At 39.5% G+C, this 21,246-nt stretch overlaps 1 protein-coding gene across 3 annotated transcripts in view; it reads left to right on the forward strand.

Moving 5' to 3' along the window:
- Positions 1-21,246, forward strand: part of TMEM132D (transmembrane protein 132D) — a 260,656-nt gene that overhangs the window by 90,902 nt on the left and 148,508 nt on the right. For all 3 annotated transcript variants that reach the window (XR_008819574.1, XR_008819576.1, XM_056325404.1), the window contains exon 3: positions 9,397-9,543. Coding sequence is in view for 1 of the 3 variants with exons in the window: in XM_056325404.1 (XP_056181379.1) it covers positions 9,397-9,543 (147 nt within the window). In the remaining 2 variants the exon portion in view is untranslated. The remainder of the gene's footprint in view (positions 1-9,396; positions 9,544-21,246) is intronic.

The raw sequence follows: 21,246 nt of genomic DNA on the forward strand, positions 1-21,246 counted from the left end.
CTCTGGGGAGTCAATAAGAAGGAATAGCACTTGTTATTACTCATATAACTCCTACAGTTTGCTTCCTGAACTCTAATTCAGGGTCTCTCTAACACAAGAAGATCCAGTTCTGCAGGCCACAAAGGGTTCTGGTTCCCACTCAGGATCAGGCTCTCTCATGGCTTGTTTAGTAAGTGGATAGAAGTCAGAGCTACAGACTCTGCATTTGTTTCTGCTTTAAACTGACCTGTATGTGTTTTTTCCTTTTAAATCTCCAGAGACTTGTGCATTTTACATCTTGCAAAACATGTTTTTAATAAGGACTTTCTTTTTGAAAGCCACAGAAATAAAATCTAAATCCGTGTGTGTAATGTGTGCATGTACATGTATATATGCAACTGTGTGTATGCACATAAACTCTTAAGCACTACAGGCAATTTTATCAAGTCCAAGAGAAACATATTACAAAGAGATCTATTTTATTTGACTCTTGGTATGCACTATGTAACCTCTGAAGCCAGAATAGGTCTGGTGCCCTTTCACTAATTAAATTTTGTTATAAATCCACCTGGGCTGTGTTTTTGTAATATCGCCATTTGAATGAGGGTGGTTTAGTGTCTGGGCGGAATGTTTTTTCCTCCTGAAATGTTAATTAGATGGAGAACATGTTATGCTTTGGAAAAGCTGCATTGCAAACCCATATATAAACAGATCGGTTTAATTTTAATCTGCTTTCATGGTGTTGCATAATGATAACTGGTTTCTGTCTCACAGGGCTGAAAACCGCAGACCTTAATAAGAGTTTGTGGGTATGTTATACAGCTTTAAATAGCTTATGTTGTGCTAGACCGCTCTCCATAAATTATTCCAGCTCCATCAGTATCTCAGGGACTCCCGATTCTCTTCTGCTGTGGATTTTCAATCAGTGAAACTATTAGTGTAATGTGAAGAAACTTTGAGGCACCTTATCTGAAAACAACTGACAACACTGGTTTGTACATGAAGTACTCAATGGGGAAAGCAAACCAAAACAAGTCGTACTGAAGTCAGCCCTGTACATTAAATTCTAGCATCCAAATCCTGTCTTTTATAAGCCATGCCAAAATTGATTATGAAATTAAAAGGCAGACAGTCAGATGGTTAGCATGAAGTGTCCTACTGCATGACCTGATTTTTGTATGTCATTCCTGTTGTACTGAGAAAGCTGCAATTTGTTTAGTCAGTTCTAAACCAGTTCTTTTTTATATGGGCTCTCTTCAAATACAGTTCCTTCCATTGAAAGAATTTCAACAATGAAGGCTTGTTCCTGTTAGGAAAACCAGGGTTGTTTTTTAGTCGTCTATTTCTTTGGATAAAAATCAAAAAGCTTTGGTACACTTAGTTTTTATCTGCTTACTGTAAATAAGCCTTAACTCTAAGAAACACAGGTTGAGTTCTGCCTGTTTTTTCAATGACAGACACATTTTATTTTTTGTCTGATTGTCAAGCTACCTTAGGTAAGGTAACCTGTCGCCTTGAGGGAGAAGTTTGTGACCAAGGTTTTGTTTCTAGTGATCTAGTGTCAGCAAAAATATTTCATGTGGCTAAGACCCTGAAATAAGACCCAAATAAACAAAATTCTGGAAAGTTCCTAACTGGCATATAAATGGGGGCTTTGCAAGATATCGAATTGGAGAAGAAAAGAACTTGGGAAGAAACATCTCGAGAAATGCAGGATGACAACTTCAGCTTAAATCTCTCTCCAGCTGGCCATCGTGAGTATAAGATGTGAACTGGCTTTTCCTCCCCTGTGCTTACTTGCTTTTCCGGCATTCATTCACACACCTGTCTTTCCTGTGTTGTCTTTGATTTTGGTACTCCAGAATTAAAAAGTCTGTCCTGAACTAAAGACAGAGAATTTGTTGCTGTTTTCCATTGGTATCTGATGTTTCAGTGCATTTAAATACAATTCTTTGAGCACAGAGAGCTGCAGGTGCAGCACATGCAATGTAAGATAGGAAATATGTCACTGATGCATTAGGATCCCAGGAAGACAGCATAAGCTGTATTTTTTCCTTTGATTCTGGACCAACTCTCTGAACCTGTTAAGCATAACAAAAAAAATTTGGCAATAGTCTGAGGGATGATGGTGGGCAGTAACACATATTGCTTTCCCATGCTTGAAAAGAGAATGGAACTGGTCCTGGGATTGCTTAGTAGAATCAAGCCTCTGGGAGGGGAGGAGGTTGTTTGCAGGAGGTGAAAAGTCAGGATACAAATGTCAGGCTAAAGTGTTCTGGTATCAGCATGGTCTCATTTGTGCAACATGCAGTAACAGAATGACCTCAGATACTGCAGAGGATGAGTGCTTTTAATGTGGTCAACAATGCTCGCTTTTGAGACGGTCATCATTCTGCTTTTACTGACTTGCCAGTGAGAGACAGCTACCTGGGAATTCTTTGAATAGATCTACCACTCAGACATGCCAAAATTGATGTCTAAATTTTAGATCCCATGGTAGCATCCAGTCCCATATTACCTGATTCTCAAGCTGTGACATTTAATTCTGGTCTTCAGAAAGACCCTGATGAGGTCTGTCAGCTCACAGTTAGAGTCTGGAGGATGACTATTTTAGCTCTTCAGCCTCCCCGAAGCTAGCATTGTGGAGCTCCAGGAAATACAGACTACTAGATGTTTCCACCTGTAGCAGCACTAATTTGACCATGAATACTTTCAGGGTTTCTTGCAGGGAGTGTTTTGCTGCTGGTTTAGATCAGTGGATTAGATTTCTGGTGAGTGGAAATGGATGCGATTTCTTTGTCTTATGACATGAAGAACTATCGACAGGTCCATTTCCACTCACATTTTGCTTGTCTTTGGTCTGAAATAGACTCTCCTTACACCTGTAAGTGCTGTCAGTGCTATCCAAAGGGGGTGGATATGAATGAAGTGAAGACTGCCGTCTTGTGCAGCTGAACACTGCTTTGGTCTCTGTTGCTGGGTTAAGATTAGGCTCTGGGCAGGAGAAAGCACTAAAGATAAACAGAAATAGAATCCCCCTCAAGTTATTTCTGAAGTGCTTTGGGGAGATACAGTGACAAGACAAATTCAGAGCCTACTGTGATGTCTGGTAAGTGCCCAGAAGCTCTGAAAAACGTACCCCTCTGCATGCAATTAATGTGCCGCCTTCTAGTCTCAACTGCTAACAAGATGATAACCAGTGGTAGCACCTGTTTTAACAGCCTCCCTTTTCTTTTTATTCCTTTCATGTTGACAATAGCTCACTTTCTCGGAAGGAGCATGAAAGATTCCCACAGATCTTTGCCCTGAGTACTCACAGTAATAAAAACCTAGATGCAATGTCATGGGTCTAAAACATCTTTATTTAGAGCCGTTTAGCAGTTAGATTCCCTGTTTATCTGCACTTTGTTTTGGAGTGAAGGGATGTGTGATATTTGTGTGCTGCATGCAGGACATTGTCAGGAGTAAAATGTGGAGAGGGGAGTCCTGCCTGTGGCAGGATATCTGTGCTCCTTGCCTTTGATCTCCTGCATGTCTTGAGGGTGAATTTGCATGCCTGCGCCCTCCCTCTCTGTCTTTCCCTTCCCTGTGGTGCTTCAAACCAGACACTTTGTTGACATTGTACCATGGCACTCAGCAGCACATGTGCAGTAATGCTGTTATTTTTCAGCAGCCAGCTGTTCCACTTTATACAACACTTAAGTAACGATTTCACAGCAGTTACCAGCCTGCAGTAATGACGTGGACTGAAAGCTAAGTGATAACTGGTTGTAAACTGCAAAAAAATGGGAGATGCTAAAACAGACACTTCGGTAAATGAGAGAGGACATTGCCTGCATTTTAATTGTTTGAGTTGAAGCCTCTTTTATTAGTAAAATGGTGTTTAGGGGTTTATGAGATAGAATTAAGAATTGCTATCTTTATGCACTCAGGAAATGTATTTCCTTGATTTCAGGTGTGATGTATTGATTCTGGGAGTTCCTTCTATGTTCTTTTTTCTTTCTCCCTTTTCTTGATTTGTACCCTGTCAGCATTGATGGGTTTTCAGGGACTGAGGACTCCCAGGGGCATTGTTTGCCATGATTGATTTGGTGCAAGGGATGAGTTGCTGACCAGTCTCAGAAACTGATATGCTGCACTTTGAACAGTGATCCATAGGTAAATAACAGCTTGTAGGAATACATATTGTGATAAACGCAGTCATGATTCATGTCAAAAATAGAATGTACTGTGATAAGTGTAATTAATTGTTGTACCCTGTGTAAATCTGGGACCTGTATCGCAGTTGTGGTGAGTGGGCATGTGTGGTTCTCCTTTAAGACAATGTGATGGCTTCCCCTTCCCCTGAGGCAATCGCTGCTTGGAAAAGCCCACCAAAGGAGATAAGGAAAGCAACCAGCCAGAGAAGGCCTGCCGAAGGGGACAAAGTCCTTGAGATTTGAAAAAGCGCGCCACAGGAGAGCCAATAGGAGGAGAAGGCGTACCCTAACGGCCCAATGGGGAAAGAGCGGGACGGACATCCGGCGAGAGGAGATTGGTCAAGATCCGGGGATAAAAGACACTGCTTTTAGGACTCAGGTGTGCGTGTGGTGGAACTAATTGAGTTCTCTGCACACCCAGTGCTGTTTTTGCTTATTGTTTCTCAACCTAAATTGATTGAACCCAAAATAAATTTGTTTTAATTGTTATAGTTTATAACACTATGAAAGTGTTTAGTTGGATAGGCTCCTTGTTTGAAAAAAAAACCCCACCACAACCCAAAATCAACCATGATTGAAATGTTTAGTAACAGCTTCCCTTCCTCCTTTTTTCCCAAGTAGAATCTGGCCCAAAGTGAGGTGATGGGCACAAAAGACCTGAACAACTTTTACTTGCTGCTGCCCAGCCACAGTGCTTCAAGCAAATGTGAAATCTGTTGTACTTAAACTGTTAACTGTGAGCAAATATATTAAAAAGCTTTGTCATATGCCTTTTTGTGTTGCAGTTGAGAAACCTTAGTAGGCTGAACTGTGGCTGAACTGAGAGGCTGTCTTGTGAGCGCTCACAAGAGCAGCTGAAGGGTTGAAGACCTGGCTTGCCCTTTGACAGCCAGGCAATTCAATAAAGCAGATTTGCAAAAAAGTAATTGAGCCCTGACAGCAGTTACAGTGTTTTCACCTCAGGTATCTTCAGTTTTATCTGTTGGCAAATAACTTACCTTTGGGTATTATTAACCCTGTTTCATCCAGGTCATTCTTTGGTAACTGCAAAGTGCTACTGCCATTGTAAATTGGGTGAGTAAAATTCCACAATTTCACCACAGTGGCAAAAATAACAACAAGATACACTAGAGGAAGAAGCATTTCCTGGGATCACGGAATTGAAGCTTTTGTGCTAATTATAGAAATATATTTAACTGATTCTTCAAAAAGAGTTCCTAACCTCTAATTGTGTAGAAAGAAATGATCTTGTTGTGTTGTTGTTTTCAGTAAAATTAGGGATTTGGGCCTTTTAATAGATGACTAAATTAGACCTTATAAAAAACTCTTCCTAATCCACAGACTGCAGTTACCCCAAGGAGTGTATGCAGTGACTTGCATTTGCTTTGAATCATCAGGAATCAGTGCAGGATGGCAGTTTATCATTGCATAAAGTGAACAGACAAACTGAGCTTGTCTTACTGGGTTTGTGTCTGTTTTTCTGGTTTACTTCATCACTCTGGCATTTAAAGGAGTCCGGACAGAAAACAAGAGGATGGTATCAGTTATGTGTCTGTGTGTACACACTTATTTTAATCAGGTTTTTAATGATTTGTAAAAGATAAGTGAGAAATTTCCTCTGTTTTCAATGTATGGCTGTTTACTTAGCTGTACTGAGACCCTAAACAGCTTTCTTGATGTCCAAGTGCAGACAAGTGACGAGCGGCGTTCCTCAGCAGCCGGTATTGGGGCCAGCACTGTTTAATGTCTTTGTTGGTGACGCGGACAGTGGGATCGAGTGCACCCTCATTTAGTTTGCCAACAGCGCCGAGCTGTGTGGTGCGGTCAACACACCGGAGGGAAGTGGTGCTGTCCAGAGGGACCTCGACAGCCTGGAGAGGTGGGCCCAAGCAAACCTCATGAAGTTCAACAAGGCCAAGTGCAAGGCCCTGCACATGGGTTGGGACAATCCCAAGCACAAACGCAGGCAGGGCGGAGAATGGAGCGAGAGCAGCCCTGAGGAGAAGGACTTGGGGGTGTTGGTTGTTGAGGAGCTCGGTGTGACCCGGCAATGTGCACTTGCAGCCCAGAAAGCCAAAGCCAACTGTATCCTGGGCTGCATCAAAAGAAGCATGAACAGGGTGATTCTCCCCACTACTCCGCTCTGGTGAGACCCCACCTGCAGTACAGCCTTCAGCTCTGGGGCCCCCAACGTAAGAAGGACATGGACCTGTTGGAGCGAGTCCGGAAGAGGGCCATGAAGATGATGGGAGGGCTGGAGCACCTCTCCTGTGCAGACAGGCTGAGAGAGTTGGGGTTGTTCAGCCTGGGGAAGGGAAGGCACCGGGGAGGCCCGAGAGCACCTTCCAGTGCCTAAAGGAGCTGACAAGAAAGCTGGGGCAGGACTTCTACAAGGGCATGTAGCGCTTCAACAAGGGGGAATGGCTTTGAACTGAAAGACGTTAGATTTAGATTAGGTATTAGGAAGAATTTCTTTGCTCCTAGGGTGGCGAGGCGCCGGCCCAGGCTGCCCGGAGCAGCTGTGTACGCCCCGTCCCTGGCAGGGCTCAAGGCCAGGCTGGACGGGGCTGGTAGCCACCTGGGCTCGTGGAAGGTGTCCCTGCCCATGGCAGGAGGGGTGGATCTACATGATCTTTAAGGTCCCTTCCAACACAAACCAGTATATAATTCTGTGATTCTCAGTGGCAGTAAAGCTATTGCATATGTGCCAGCAGAGCAAGGTAGACCATGCTGTGGTTTAATTGATTCCCTCCCAGTTTTGTTAATAAAACATATACAAACATAGCTGTTGTATAATCAGTATAATCTGTTGTGTGTTTTTAGGTAGCAATTGTAACATCATAATTGTTCTTAATCTCCAGTCATGGGAAAAGGGTTGCATTTTTGTAAAGCTACAATGTGCTTGTGTTTTCAGGACACGTACGCTTCCTTCCCCCTGCCCCCTACTCCCTCAGAATCTTGTCCAAGAGAATCCAAGGGCTTAATATGTTTGTCCAGGACTTCGAACTGTCTCACAGCAGGATCAGTGTTCCTGCGCATGTTCTAGGGAGGCTCCACAACAAGTAGAAATTTCAGACATACTCATTGGCCTGTGCAGACTGTGGGGTAGCAATTGGTTACTGATCAAACATACTGTGTGCTACACCAATGGTTTATTACACCTACATGGCAAACCTGAGGGGCCAACCTTACAGCACAAGCTCAAGGCGTATGTGGCTTTGTGACATGAAATCAGCCACTCACACCCTTGCAACCAGTCTCTGGCCATGAGTGATTCAGTTACTGTGCTGTGCTAGAGCTAAGCACAGTCAGTCGGCTCCATCAAGACAGTTGGTTTTTCAAATACACAAGCCTAGCTAGGTGGCCCAAATCCCACACCAGCACCTTCTCATCAGCCGCAATCAACTGCCGGGGAGACAGCAACTGCATTAGAGAGCTAGAAGGGTGGGTATGAGTTTCTTAATCACAGCTAGCTTAACTTGAAAAGAATTGAGCCACCCTCATTTCCCTAGGAAATGGGAATAATTTTTCTCTTATTGGTCTTAGTTAACACCAAGCAGTTTTCCTTTCTTGAGATGGAATGGAAAGGTGGGACCAGATGCTGGTCATTAGGAATACTGAAGACATGCTGAAAAATGTTTCATCCAGATTTTCTAGCCTTTTTCTGTCTCCCAGTCTTTCCGTAACATTCTAGGAATGCAGCTTAATTTCTGCTCCTTGACCATTGATCTCTTGGCCTGAAGGTTGTTTGTGGTCTAGGAGCAGCAGCTGCACCTGCTTAAAATACATTTTCTGCAATTAGTGTAGAGCTTGAGCACAAATTGGCAGCCTTCATGTATCCTTCCAGGAGTGCTAAGGAAATTACAGCCACTGCTATTGAGTTAGTGGTAGAAGAAATGAGATACAACCCTTTTTGTCCCACACAGCTGAAGGAATCCTTTGGCTTTTTATTCTGAGAACATCTGTGTGGATGTTGTCCTTCAAAGATTTTACAAGTAATTTTATGCAGAGGCAGAGCTGCTAGTGCTTTCTTTATTGATACTAGCATCTTTGCATGGTGGCAGCTGTTCATACCAAAACATCACATACCTTTTTGGGTTTTTTGTCCAGAACTGAGAAGTTGCCATAACTCTGAATGGATTTTGTGTATGAGATTTTAAATAAATATAATTAAACTGGTTAAATAAGGCTGGTTGACCACAATGGACTTTTTGTAATCCCATTCAGAACCTAAAAGTTAACATTACCAGAAACTTCTATATCAGTAAATTGGTTAGTGTCATGTATCTGTGGACTAATTCAGTAGTGCCTCAAGATACGTAATTAGCTATTTAGTTAAAGAAAGGGAGAGAAAAAATTAAGGAATGCAACACCTGTTAAGAAGAAATAAAACATTTTAAAAAAATACATATTGTTGTTGTTCTCCACTGGTTATTCAGATCGAGGATTATTATGCTAACACATGAGAACCACAAAGTACTTCTCAGTAGGAGCCAGTCCAGTTGTCATGACTGTGACATTTTGTTGTACAGCTTTCCCTATTGTTTAACCTTACACATAGGAACAGACTTCCAAAGAAAAGTTGCTTTTGGAAAATAGGAATATTTCTAAGTGTATTTAGGATCAGAGGTGGTAGAGCAATTAAACCCAATGATATTTAAAAAAAAATAATGAAGAAATGTTTTGGACTCAGGCAGTGAAAATTGGAACAAAGGTATGAAATGTCATCTTCAAGTAATCTGGGACAGGGGGAGAAGAAAAGGTAGTTTTGCTTGTAATATGAGACCTGGCAGTGGCTCCTCACTGCATATATAAGCCTCAGCAATAACCAGAGATCTTCTGTCAAAAGTGATACTTTCCTCCCCAATAGAATAAATTCTAGTCAAGAGAGCCTTAACGTGCTCAGTGGTGACCACAGTGTGGATAATGGAAGAGCAGAAGTTGAGGAGCATGCTGCAGAACGTATCTACTCTGCAATTTAGTTATGACTAAAACTGTAATTACCATTAGTTCAATAAGACTTCTATCTTTATCTGATTTCTTCGAAATACGGAATTCTTAAATTAATTTTCTCATCTCTTTTTCTTGTAATACCGTGATACTCTAATAGCGGTAGCATTTTCTGTGGGGCAGTAATGAGAAAATAATGAAGAAATAAGTAATAGCTCGAGCTGAGATTTTGTATCTAATTGGTGAAATATCCTCTTGTTTGTCCTAGGGCAACGGTAAAGAAAGGTGTGAACATTTTCAGTGTAAGAGCCAGCAGCCCATACTTATGGGACATCAGAGAGAGTGTGGATTATACCAGGAAATATGCACCAGTTGTTATTGTTTGCCAGAGGAAATCTGCTGCCTCTGAAAACAGGTAGGTCATTTCCAGCAGTCTGTCTTTTAATAACTAATGGTTGGTTTTCCTTTTTGAAGCATTTTGCCATGATTTTAATAAAAATTTTTTATATTACATGACGAAAATGCTTTTGAAAAGCTGTGGCTGTCTTTATTTTGTAGTCCATTGCTAATTCTGCCACATACACTGAACAAGATGTTATTCAATCCTAATACTCAAAGGAAGTTAGAACTAGAAGGAAATACTGTTTTCACAGTGTATTTAGAAGAACATATTTAAAATCTTAGAATTTGGTTGTGACTAGTCTCTTCAAATTATTTGCTGCTAGGCATTAGAGCAGAGGGTAATTATAGGGCTGGTTTTGGTGGGGTTTTCAGTGTGATTTTTTTACTTTGGTTTTGGGGTATTTTAGTGTTTGGTTTTGCTTTCTTTATCTGGAGGAAACTAAAACATACTCCTGGTATGAAACCCACATTTTTGTTAGTGACATTTATATGAATTTTTAATCTGTAGAAGGGAATAGATTTGCTGGGTTTCATCCCCATGGTGCAACAGCTTAGATAGGAGACTGACCAGTCTTAAACAGCCTTCATCTGGCAGGTGGATGTTCCTTTTCTAATCACAACTGATTGCTTTAGCGAATACATTTGCTTCTGCTTGTTCATTTTTTCTGGACCTGTGTCAGGTGCATATTTATAAAGATCTGACTGCCTGCATGTGTATTGCATTTGGCATTGCTGTTAGAAAGCTTGCGATATATAACATGGAAGTCTTGTGCTGTGATTTACTTCTGTAATTTTACAGAAACTTGTAGGCTTTGGGGATTTATTGTGTGGCTTAGAGTTTTTAAACAAATGCCCTCTGAACCTAGTAACTAGGAAGTTTCATGTCTTTGCAATCTGGGTATAAGAAAAAAAAGAGGAAGGGAATAATTTCTGTTCATAATCATGATATAAATCACTTTCTCCTTATTATAACTCAGGTTCTATATGATTTCTCTGCTATAGTATCCTGAATTTTCTCATCTAAACCATATATTGTCTCATACCTGACTGAATTTTATTGGTCAAAGAAGCAATGTGTATTTATGCCAAGGTCAGAGCTTCCTACTGTCTAGCACAATCTGTCAGACAGATTCTTTTAAATCCCAGGTCAAAGCTATTTGAAGACAGCGTGAGTATTTTCATTGACTGAAATGGGCACTGGATTAAAATCAAAGATTATTTCAGCAATGAGTTTTCCATCACATTTTATCTTTTTGGGTCCATGCAGTGCATTTGCCTGATTTTTCTTCCTCATCAGGAAAACTGAATAAGGCAACCTCATGAATGAATTGAAGCTTGGCAACTTATTTCCCTTCACTATTCAACATTCAGTGCAAGCCTTCAAAATGACCCCTTGTACACACGCACAAAAAATTATTATTATGTCTACCTTCCATGTAGTGGTTGTAGATTCTGTGTACTTTCAGATGCTGAGTATAAGCATTGCTTCATGCTTATTAAAAGAAACGTGAGCTCATATATATATTGAATTTTACCAGAAAGAAAATCAAGTGAAGACCAAGGTATTATAACTTCTGGTTTGACATATTCCATCTGAGTTCCCAGTTGAGTTTTTTGTGGTTTTCTCACTTTTAAGAGCTTCTTTCTCATTGTTTGTAAATATAAAATTTTTGCAATATATTATTCAGTACGTTGTTTTCCTCCTTAAATTTATTCATATCTGTTTTGCTATTCATTTTAAGAAGTAAGATCAAGCATCGTATGGGGAAAAAGTATGTGCTTGATATTTTTGGGGAATCATTTTTTTCCTTATCAATACATGTTTGATGCCACTAAATATGCACAATGGATAATAGCTAAATATTGATGTCTCTCCAAATTGTTTGCCTCCATAGTTCTACAGTTCATTTAGAAATTTGACAAACTCTGTTTGCATATTGTTTAGTTACTCTTAAAAATCAGAGGTCTGATCACATGAATGCAAAGGTGGCAATGTTAATTAACTAAAGATTCAATACCTTTGTGTTTCTGATAGTTTTACATGGATCAGAAAATAGTGTTAATAAAGCTAACTTACTGTGACAGGTGTAATTTCACGGATTAAGGAGGCACTCGTGCAAGTGACAGACTTAACCAGGATGCCTGAGCATTTCTTTATCGGAGTTTGAAATATATCCATCATTTTATTTGGAGAGGTTTTGCACTGAAAGCTTATCGTTACAGGATTTACATATAAATATTATCACAGCCAGCAGGGTGTTTTAGAATGAATATTAACAGTAAATATTATGAGTCTGTATGAGAATAACTAATTAAGCCCATCTGTCAAATATGATTTGAAATTCTCAGTGCCTTGCTTATTATGGGCTTGCAATAGTGTTCCAGGTTAATGGTGAAGCAATTATAAAGTCCTCCCCAGTTCTTCTGATTTCATTCTTAGGCAATAATAATTTTGTAACACTCTAAATGCTGACCCATGAGATTATTAGATGGATTTACTACTTGTAGCATCTATACACCATTTCTGTTTTCTGTGAAGCATCTATTTTCCATCCTTCTATTGTCATGTAGATGACCAAAAAAACAAACAGGAGGTGGTGTAATGGGAATTAACCAGTGGCTCACAGACGTGATGGGAAACACTTAAACACTGATTGAATCAGGGAGATACACCCTAATATGTGCCATCCTTTACTTATTTCCTTTGAAAGTTGGTTGGTCTTTCTTTTTCTTAATTGCTCATGTAATGAGGTGAATAGAATAGAAAGATGAGATGAAAGCAGTACTGCATTTTCCGAATTGTTTTCTTGGGTTATTGCTGTTTCTCATTGTACCTGAAATTCAGCATCTCTGCTGTGCTAGTGGTGACTGAGAAGGATAGCCGTAACTGGAAGGTCTGGGTTCCTGTGTGTCCTGTTGGACTGGAAGCATGCAAGGTGGGGTGGGTTTGGAAAATTACTGTAGTGGCTAAAGACGCACATTTATTGGTTTTTCCTCAGTATCTTTGGCTGCTGTAGAGACATTAATCAAGATGTTCTGATGTGATACTAATGGGTGTTATATGTTCCTCTTAAAATTTATTCCTGTTTATATTTCTGGGTACAAATGTTTGCTATTTCATTGGAGAATACATTATGGTTCTTTGTGCTTATGGCAGGACTGAGGCCATTGATCCAAGCAAGTTCAAAATAGACAAAGCTTGGCCATCTCTGAATAAAACCTTAATGTCTGGATATGACTATCTACTGTCTTATCTCCAGATGTATTTGAACTATGTCATGGATAACTTTTGCTCATGAATTTCCTTTTCACTGTTCTTGTTGAAAATGTACAAACATAGTATTTCTGTTGATACCTTTCCACTTGGCACTTTTTAGTTACAGTTCTGTAACACTGAAGGAGTTAATGGCTTACACAGCCTGAAACCAGATGCTGGTCCTGGTATTAGTAGGAAAGCTTACTGTTCATTTTGAAATACGAGTGATTGAATTGGTCTGTGATAATATTGACACAGTGAGAGATGACAGTATTTTCTGGGCTGTATCCCTCATTTGTTCCTCTCTGTCTCATTTTTTCATCATACTGTATTTCAATACTTAATTTTCTTAACACTTTTACAATACAATACATTAACTTGATATTAGATAATATCAGGGGCCAGGAAAATGTATGGCAGCATTGCCTTTGATTTTCCTACACAATACTTTATTTTGTTTACATTTATACCATTATCCTTAGTGCCCTGTATTTGTTATTTTCAATTCTACATTTTTTTACATTTACAAAATTTAACATGTAGTTTTCATGTTGTAACAGCAGTGAGCTGTTGCCTCCTTCTCTTACTTGTTGAATCTGCCAGTACATTTGATAGACTCTCAACAGTGCTGTAATCCTAAAATGCTTCTGAAGGAACAAAAGCAAGAAATTTGACATAAATAACAGCCTAATAGGCACAGTAATTATATTATGTCTCTTGCTGGGTATTCATCAAAATGATTCATAAAATAGCTTTATGTTTTAGATTACCATTAATTTTTTTCCTTGCTATTCATGTGCTCATGTGACTTTATCAACCAGAGATATATTGGTGCTTGGAAAGATTTTTTTTTATTCAGTGGAAGTACAGAAAAGATGCATGAGGTAGCAAAAATAATTTCCAGTGTATTTCGTCCTATTGCATCATGTGTGAATCATATGAGCTTCAATTTATCATGATGAAACAAAACCATCAAAAAGACTGTAGAAATCATACATGCTTTCAGATAGGGTATATTCAAGTATGATATTAAAGAAGCTGGACAGGCAGAGTGGACGAAGGGTTGGGTTAGCCTGTATGTTTGGGTATTCAACCCAAGAGATTATTTTATTTTTTCTCTTCAAAAGATCAAGTGATATGTGAAGTCTGAGCAAAAACATTTTCTCCTGTTCTTTTTTTAATACTGATTTTATTATTGAGGAGGTGGGAGGGAAGGGAGATATCTTTTACGTGGTTCCAAAATTACTTTCTGAGAATAATTATTCAGCCCTAAAAACTGGCTTTTCACTCAGCAGCATTGATGCTGATATAATATGTTAAGATACGTATTATTGGGCAGATATAATATGCTATTTTTATTCTGAAATACTAGAGTTTAACTCCGTTTATACTTCCAAGGCATATGGGTAATGCTCAGCTGTAAATGTATTTAACATGGGCAGCTTAGGAGTTTCATACAGTGTACCATTTGGGGTTTTTTTTAACCTTCCTGTGTTACTTGAAACCTCTAGGCTTCTGAGTTATACATTGTGATGATGTGAAAGTACTAAACATCTCAGAAGTCAAGTTTACGTTCCAGTGTTTGAAAGCAAGTAGTCACGAACCTTTATTGCTCATTTTAAAGCATAAAATGTGTTCTCTGAGAGAGAACACTTTGAGATATCGAGACAAAATAAATTTGTATGAACCAAGTCTCAGTGCATCATTCTTTTACATGCTGACCCACTTTTTTTTCCACATTTTTTAAGAGCTTTTTATTTATCAAGAAATACAGAATCTTTCTTGAAATTATCTTACTCAATGCTAATATACTAGAAAAAAAGTTTATGGTTATCATCTTGAAGCAAATCAGAAGAAAAGAGATTAAATATTCACCTACAAATATTAGATAAAGGCATTATTAGCCAACTTTTTCACCTGTTTTTTTGAAAGATAGTAATTTAAAAACAAAAAAGTTGCATGAAAGCAGCCCTCTGGCATCTTAGAGGTGGACGCTATTCCTATCTCTTTGACATGTACATGAAGGAGATAACCACAGGGCAATTCATTCAGCTGTCATTGCGAAGAAGGGTTCTCCTTAGAGAGGAAGGCTATTCCTGTATTCTTTTGTTTGCGAGCATAATGTCATTGGAAAAGTGAAAAGCGACAATTAGGGTTGATATGCTGACACTGTCTCTTGAAGCAGTTAAAAAACCCAAAATTATTCCTTCATTTAAGGATTATCCTTTTGAAATACTAATATACAGTTATATTGCATTTACCATATCCTAATGGCTTGCAGTTGGTGATGTTCAGAGCTACATCATTGCTACATGCTTATCATCTTAAGGAAAGTGGCAAAGTACTTCTACAATGTAACTTGATGTGACTTAACAGTTCACAACAGGACTGAGTTATAATGAAAGTAAAGGAGATTAACAGTAGTGCCTGTACCTTTTTATACCACTACGGTATCCCTCCATCACTTGTAGAATTCCTTGTGCTGAATGGCCACCTTTTTAGAAGGGTACATGATAAACGTAGAGATGATATAAGGGCTTTTGTTCTACTTCGTGGTTTAAAAATACGCCGAACAGTTTTAGGGCAGAGGCAGGATTTACTGCAGTGCAGCTGATTGTTGCTTTGTATAGCTTTAGCAATGCAGGGTGAAGAACATCCTTCAAAATAGTATTTCACATTTCCAGAATGTATTGATATGTTGACTGTTTGCCCCTGATCTTTACTGCTCCTGATCTTTACTGCTTCTGCCCTAGCTAGAAGCAACTGAAAAGAGTAATTGAAGCTTTAGTTACATAGCCATTTTGATCTGTTACTTATTAAGGGTACTATTGCGCCCTTAGCTTCTTGAGGCTGAGTGAGGTCAAGAGGGATCAGGGACAGAGGGCCACCTTTTTCAGCGGCAACCCAGAGTCTGCAGATTTTCTAGGATTTGAATTCTTGAAGTAGAGAGTTAGGATCACTGTCACAGTTACGCCAGCCTATACGCACCCTGAGGAGAACTGGAGTTATCAACTGTCAGCTCTCATTGCATGTGTAAAAATAATGATAAAAATTATGAGTAAATACAATAAACTGATAAAGACGTCATGTTAATTTGAGTGGGTTTTGCACTAGATCTAATTTGTCTTGGAAGCTGCGTTCCTTTTCTAGTGCATTACTGTACTTGGCTCTGCTTTTGTGACAGTCTCCCAGGTGCTAAGTAAGTCCAATTAATAAATACAGATAGCAGTGACTGCAGACTGGTGTCTAATGGCCTAACTGGTCACAGGCCAGTGGCCATTCACTGACTGACCACCATCTTCAGTAATATGGTGCCTCATCCAACTCTTCTGTCCATTCCAGGCTGTCCACCCTAGTATATCCAGGAACCCTGAGAGGCAGTTCTGTATCCCCTACAATGTCACAGCAGAAGACAACCTGAGAAAGTGTTTCTTAATTTGGGTTGGACCAGTCCCATGTCTCACATATGCCAGCATCAGGATAACCTCTCCCAAATAATTTCAGCAGTGACCCCAGGGTAGAGCTTTGAACAGAAGGAGTTTTGGCTGCAGGAAGCATGTTTGTAAGGAGGGTTGAATTTAATTTCCCATCCTAGCTTATCTGAAAGCATGTGTGTGTGTGTGATACTTCCATTGTATTTTTGGTTTAAATTTTACTGAATTTTATTTTACATATTAAAGTGATCATGGAAAGCAAGGATCAAATCAGTACTGCATATGTGAGGCTTCCTAATGATACCGAAATTGAATGTGTACCAGATACTCAGTATTCCCTTCTTCATGAGCTTAGCTAGGAATTCGAGAAAAGGTGTGCTATCTTCGTCAACAGTTATGGTGATAGCCCAGAAAGTGGAGGTTTGTTGGATAAACCTGAGTAGTCTTGGAGAAATTCTGATGATTCCCATGCTTGTACAACTAGAGACTGTATTGTAATGCTTACATGGGAGAAGGCAGAGTTACATTTGTGGCATTTCAAGATGTTCTCACCACACAAAGTTGTCTATGATGTGCTGGTAATTAGGCTTGTTTTCTTTGATACATAGTACCTCCCATAAAATGTGGTTCTGTAGCACAGTGGTCAGCATGACTACTAAATGCCAGGAGTTGTCCAGAGGACGTCTTCTGAAGATACTGTAATTGTTCAGGTTAAATTATCTGCCTCTGTAAAATCTGCAAACAATGAATAATGTTAGGTGTTTAATCCCCTTTCATTGAGAGTTCTTGGCATCGGAATTGGGCATCAAATATTTTGAAGGAAACAGTCTAAGCCTAAGTAATGTGCTGACAGAAGTCAGGTGCAGATCATTCACAAATGCACTGGGTTTTCTTTGTTCTCTCTTTCTCCTTGGGTGATATGCAGGTCTTTTACGGTGATTTCTGCCACCTCCCTTGTAGAGAAGATGCTTTTCTTTCTGTATGGTGTTGAAGTAGCTAAAGGACATTTCCAATAGTCTGGATAACCTCACGTATATTTAGTGCCTTTCTTTTTACCCTGTGTTTATCCAGTGTGATAAATACTGTTTTAAGCTTGAGGAGGAATGATTTCCCTTAAGAACCTTAAGGATTCATCATCATCATGCTTGCTTGGTGTTTGTGTTACTTAGCACTGTGGTCCTGAAACCTTTAGTAGCCCCAAGGCTGAAAATAACATTTCCAGTGGGAGAAGAAGAGTTTGCTACCTATTACAGAAGAGACAGCAAGTGAGTAATCTCCTGTCTATGAGAAATCAAATATTAAATGCAAAATGTGTCTTGTGAAAGTATCTCTTAATGGTGCTGTTGATTTTCTTTTCCTTGGAGGAAATCCTGAAAGAACTAATACTAATTACTGAGAGTGCTAGAAAATGAGTGGATGACTTAGAATGTGAGCTAAGGCTGAAAATACACCTGTTGTGTTGAGGCATGGGGATTCCCATTTTTGGATGAAAAAAGTCATTAAATCTAGGTATCACGTCTAAGTCAACATACAGCAAGGTGTGGCTCAAAAGGTTAACAGAATTATATAATACAGTGCAGCATCCATATAAATTGTAAAACTAATCATAAGTAAATGCCAACGGCAAGTACAAGGTTGAAGTTCACCGGGCAACTGAGTTATGTTACGGTTTCAACTCTTAATGTATAGATTTATTGATCACATAAGCTAGATTGCAGTATTGAAGATCTGTATGTGTGGTTTATATGAACTGATGGTACAGATATAACTTATCCTCTAATTATTTCACCTTGGTCATGTCTTGGCCTTTTAACCACCTGGTGGGCCAAATTATAAGGACAGTTCTGACACTAATACATGACATAACATGTTAGGCTTTGTGTGCATGCAATGAAATGGGGTTACATAGCTATGCTTAGGATGAGCTCCATATAGGTCAATACACTGAGCAGGGAGCTGAACGGAGCTAATCACTAAACCCAAAAGTCAGTGGTGTGTTGTTTTATTACCCCCTGTAACTGCACAAGCTGTAACAACTTGCCCCAGGTCATGTGGGAAGTGTAACAAAGCAGCAGTTCAACGGGGATCTCCATATGTGTCAGTCAGTCCCTTGAGAGCCAAATTCCACCAAAGCTGCTTTCTGTTTTCTTCTAGTCGGGGAAAACCTTCCCTCCCAGGAATATAGAGTTCTGCTGAACTGGTGATTTGTCTTAGGCCTCTTTTTGAAGAGTTTCTATTGACTTCCATACCAATAGAAGAAATAGGGCTTTGTTAGGATAATTGGATGCCTAATCTTTGTGAACATCATTGATTCCACCATACATACACACACATGTATGTAAAAATCAGCAGCAGGACAGAAAACTGAGGTGCGAGATTCCATAGGCAGTGTCTGTGTGATCACTGGGTATTTTGGGTTACATGAAGGGAGTGTGTAATGTGATTCATTCCTTCCCCTGCATGGTAATCTCCAACAACAAGCAGTACTTCCACCTCTACCAACACACCCCATCTTCTGCAGATGTTTTCCAGCCCAAGATGTAATCTAAGTATAAATTTTTAGTGTTATAAAGAGCTGTTTTAATGTTTGATACGCTTCCAGTTTCACCTCTGTTAAAGTCTGAACCTTTCAATTTGAAATTGAAATTGAAATCCTCAGTGTGTAAGTTTATGAATCATTTGTTGTATGTATGGTAGTTTGACACAAAATTGAGTGTAAGAATACATAGAAAAGATGTTACAGAAGAAGTTAGACAAAACCACATTCTAGAGTGGGGAACCAGGCCATATCTTCTATGGAATATAAAGGAGCCAGGAAAACTGGCTTGTTGAATCATTCTTCGGAAGAGTACAGGAGTCATTACAGTGTATGTTTCTGTTTGTTGCTTATGAACCCTGAGAGCTTTTCCATGCAAGAATTATAAATATGTTTTCATATTAGGTACACTTTAAAATTTGAGTAACTGACAGCTCTGCCTGTTTTGCCTTTGGTACAAGACCAGCCTAGGCTGGTCGTAGAATATCATTTAGGTTGGAAAAGACCTTTGAGATCATCAAGTCTAACCATTAACCCAGCACTGCCAAGCCCACTGCTAAACCATGCCCCTAAGTGCCACACCTACACATCTTTTAAACACCTCCAGGGATGGTGACTCCACCACCTCCCCAGGCAGCCTGTTCCAATGCCTGACAACCCTTTCCGTGAAGAAATTCTTCCTAATATCCAATTTAAGCCTCCCCTGGTGTAACTTTCCTCTTGCCCTGTCGCTTGTTACCTGGGAGAAGAGACAGACACCCCTCCCTGCCTGCCACCTCCTGTCAGGCAGCTGAAGACAGCTATCGGGTCCCTGCTGAGCCACCTCCTCTCCAGGCTGAACACCCCTGGATCCCCCAGCTGCTCCCCATCAGACTTGTGCTCTAGCCCCTTCCCCAGCTCTGCTGCCCTTCTCTGGACACGCTCCAGCACCTCAACATCCCTCTTGTAGAGAGGGGCCCAGAATGTCATCGTGCAAAGTTGCAATCCACTGGCAAACGCAACCATCTGATAAAGAACCTGTCTACCACTTTTATTCTCCACTCATGTTGGCAATACAAAGGCAGGGATCAGTTGACTGTGAGATCTCTGGTTGAAATTCATTGTCAGAGTGGAAGCTGAGGTATTGCCTCACTTATGTAAATGTGGTAATACTATTCTTAGTTTCAGGGACTACCTGAAACTAATATTCAAATGTGCAATTAGCTGAATGGATGACTACTCTCTGCATAATTTCTTGATATAAATTCTTCTCTGGTGTATTGCCAGAATGCATCCCTGCCTTTTCCTCAACTTTAACTGAAATACTTGTAGAATACGTTCAAAGTTGACAAGATATTATCTTTTTTAAAAGTCTTTATTCACTAGCAGCTTTCCTAAATCCTAGTTTTGTGAACTTCAGGGTGTGGTCTCTGGGACGGGACAGCTATTCAATTTATAGTACCGGAAGTGAGACTATATGACTTTCATTTTCTATTTCTTACAATGCCTTTCTAATCAACTGTAAAATCAACCCCAAAGTATCTGTTTCTGATATTTATGTAAGTCCCATTCCAGCTATACTTAATGCACCAGAGTCTTCATAGGTTTTTTAATAGCAGCATTGGCAAGTAGGTGCACTCTTATTCTGTATTAAACATGAAGCCTGTCATACCAAAAGACCAAGAAATGTACGTCTATGCAGCACAGAGTACTGCCATGTGGAAATAAACAGGCCAACTTGACTGCGACAGTGCCACATGCTCATTCAGCAAGCCCTAGTCACAGAATGAGCAGTATCTTGGAAAATAGGACTGTATCCTGTCATGCATAGCTTATCACTGTGAGCTCAGAAGAATGTCAAGGGCTGAGTGGAACTTCTTCATTTTTAGTTTATTTGGATCTTACATTTAATCTTATACTAGAAAGAGAATAATTAGCTTGAATAACTTGCAGTCCAATTAATCTATTCCTAAGTGGCAAATATTGTACATGGAAACAGATAGAGTATGAAGTGTTTCCTCTGAGATGCATTTTCCTGTTAATTGTTGAAGCAATTAATTTCCTTATGGACACATGTGGATCTTTGTGTGAAGTAGTTAAGGTAGGGAAAGCAAAAGGCATAGAAGAGAACAAAAGATGACTACAATAAAATATTAAGATTATCACAGAATTAATAAATATATGTACAATGTGGTATCTGTGTTGTACATACATTATACATTTGTCAACATCCATAACAAAGAAGCTTTCCAAAGCTGCAGAAATTAGGACATCTTAGAATTAATCTTGCATGCATATTTATTAAAAACAGTCTGTCTTACCTGAACACACGGTACATTTTCATAGGATTATGGTCAGAGAAGAATTTGGCAGACAAACATGGACAAGTTTCTGTATGATGTGGTTTTCAAAATAATGTCATGTCGTCCGTTCTGTCGTTCCTCCCACCCCAACTTACAGTTTGGAAAAATGTGGACAGATTTTTATAGGGAAAAACAAAGTGCAATGTTG

Source organism: Falco biarmicus, chromosome 1, assembly GCF_023638135.1.
Source record: "Falco biarmicus isolate bFalBia1 chromosome 1, bFalBia1.pri, whole genome shotgun sequence".
NCBI lineage: Eukaryota > Metazoa > Chordata > Aves > Falconiformes > Falconidae > Falco > Falco biarmicus.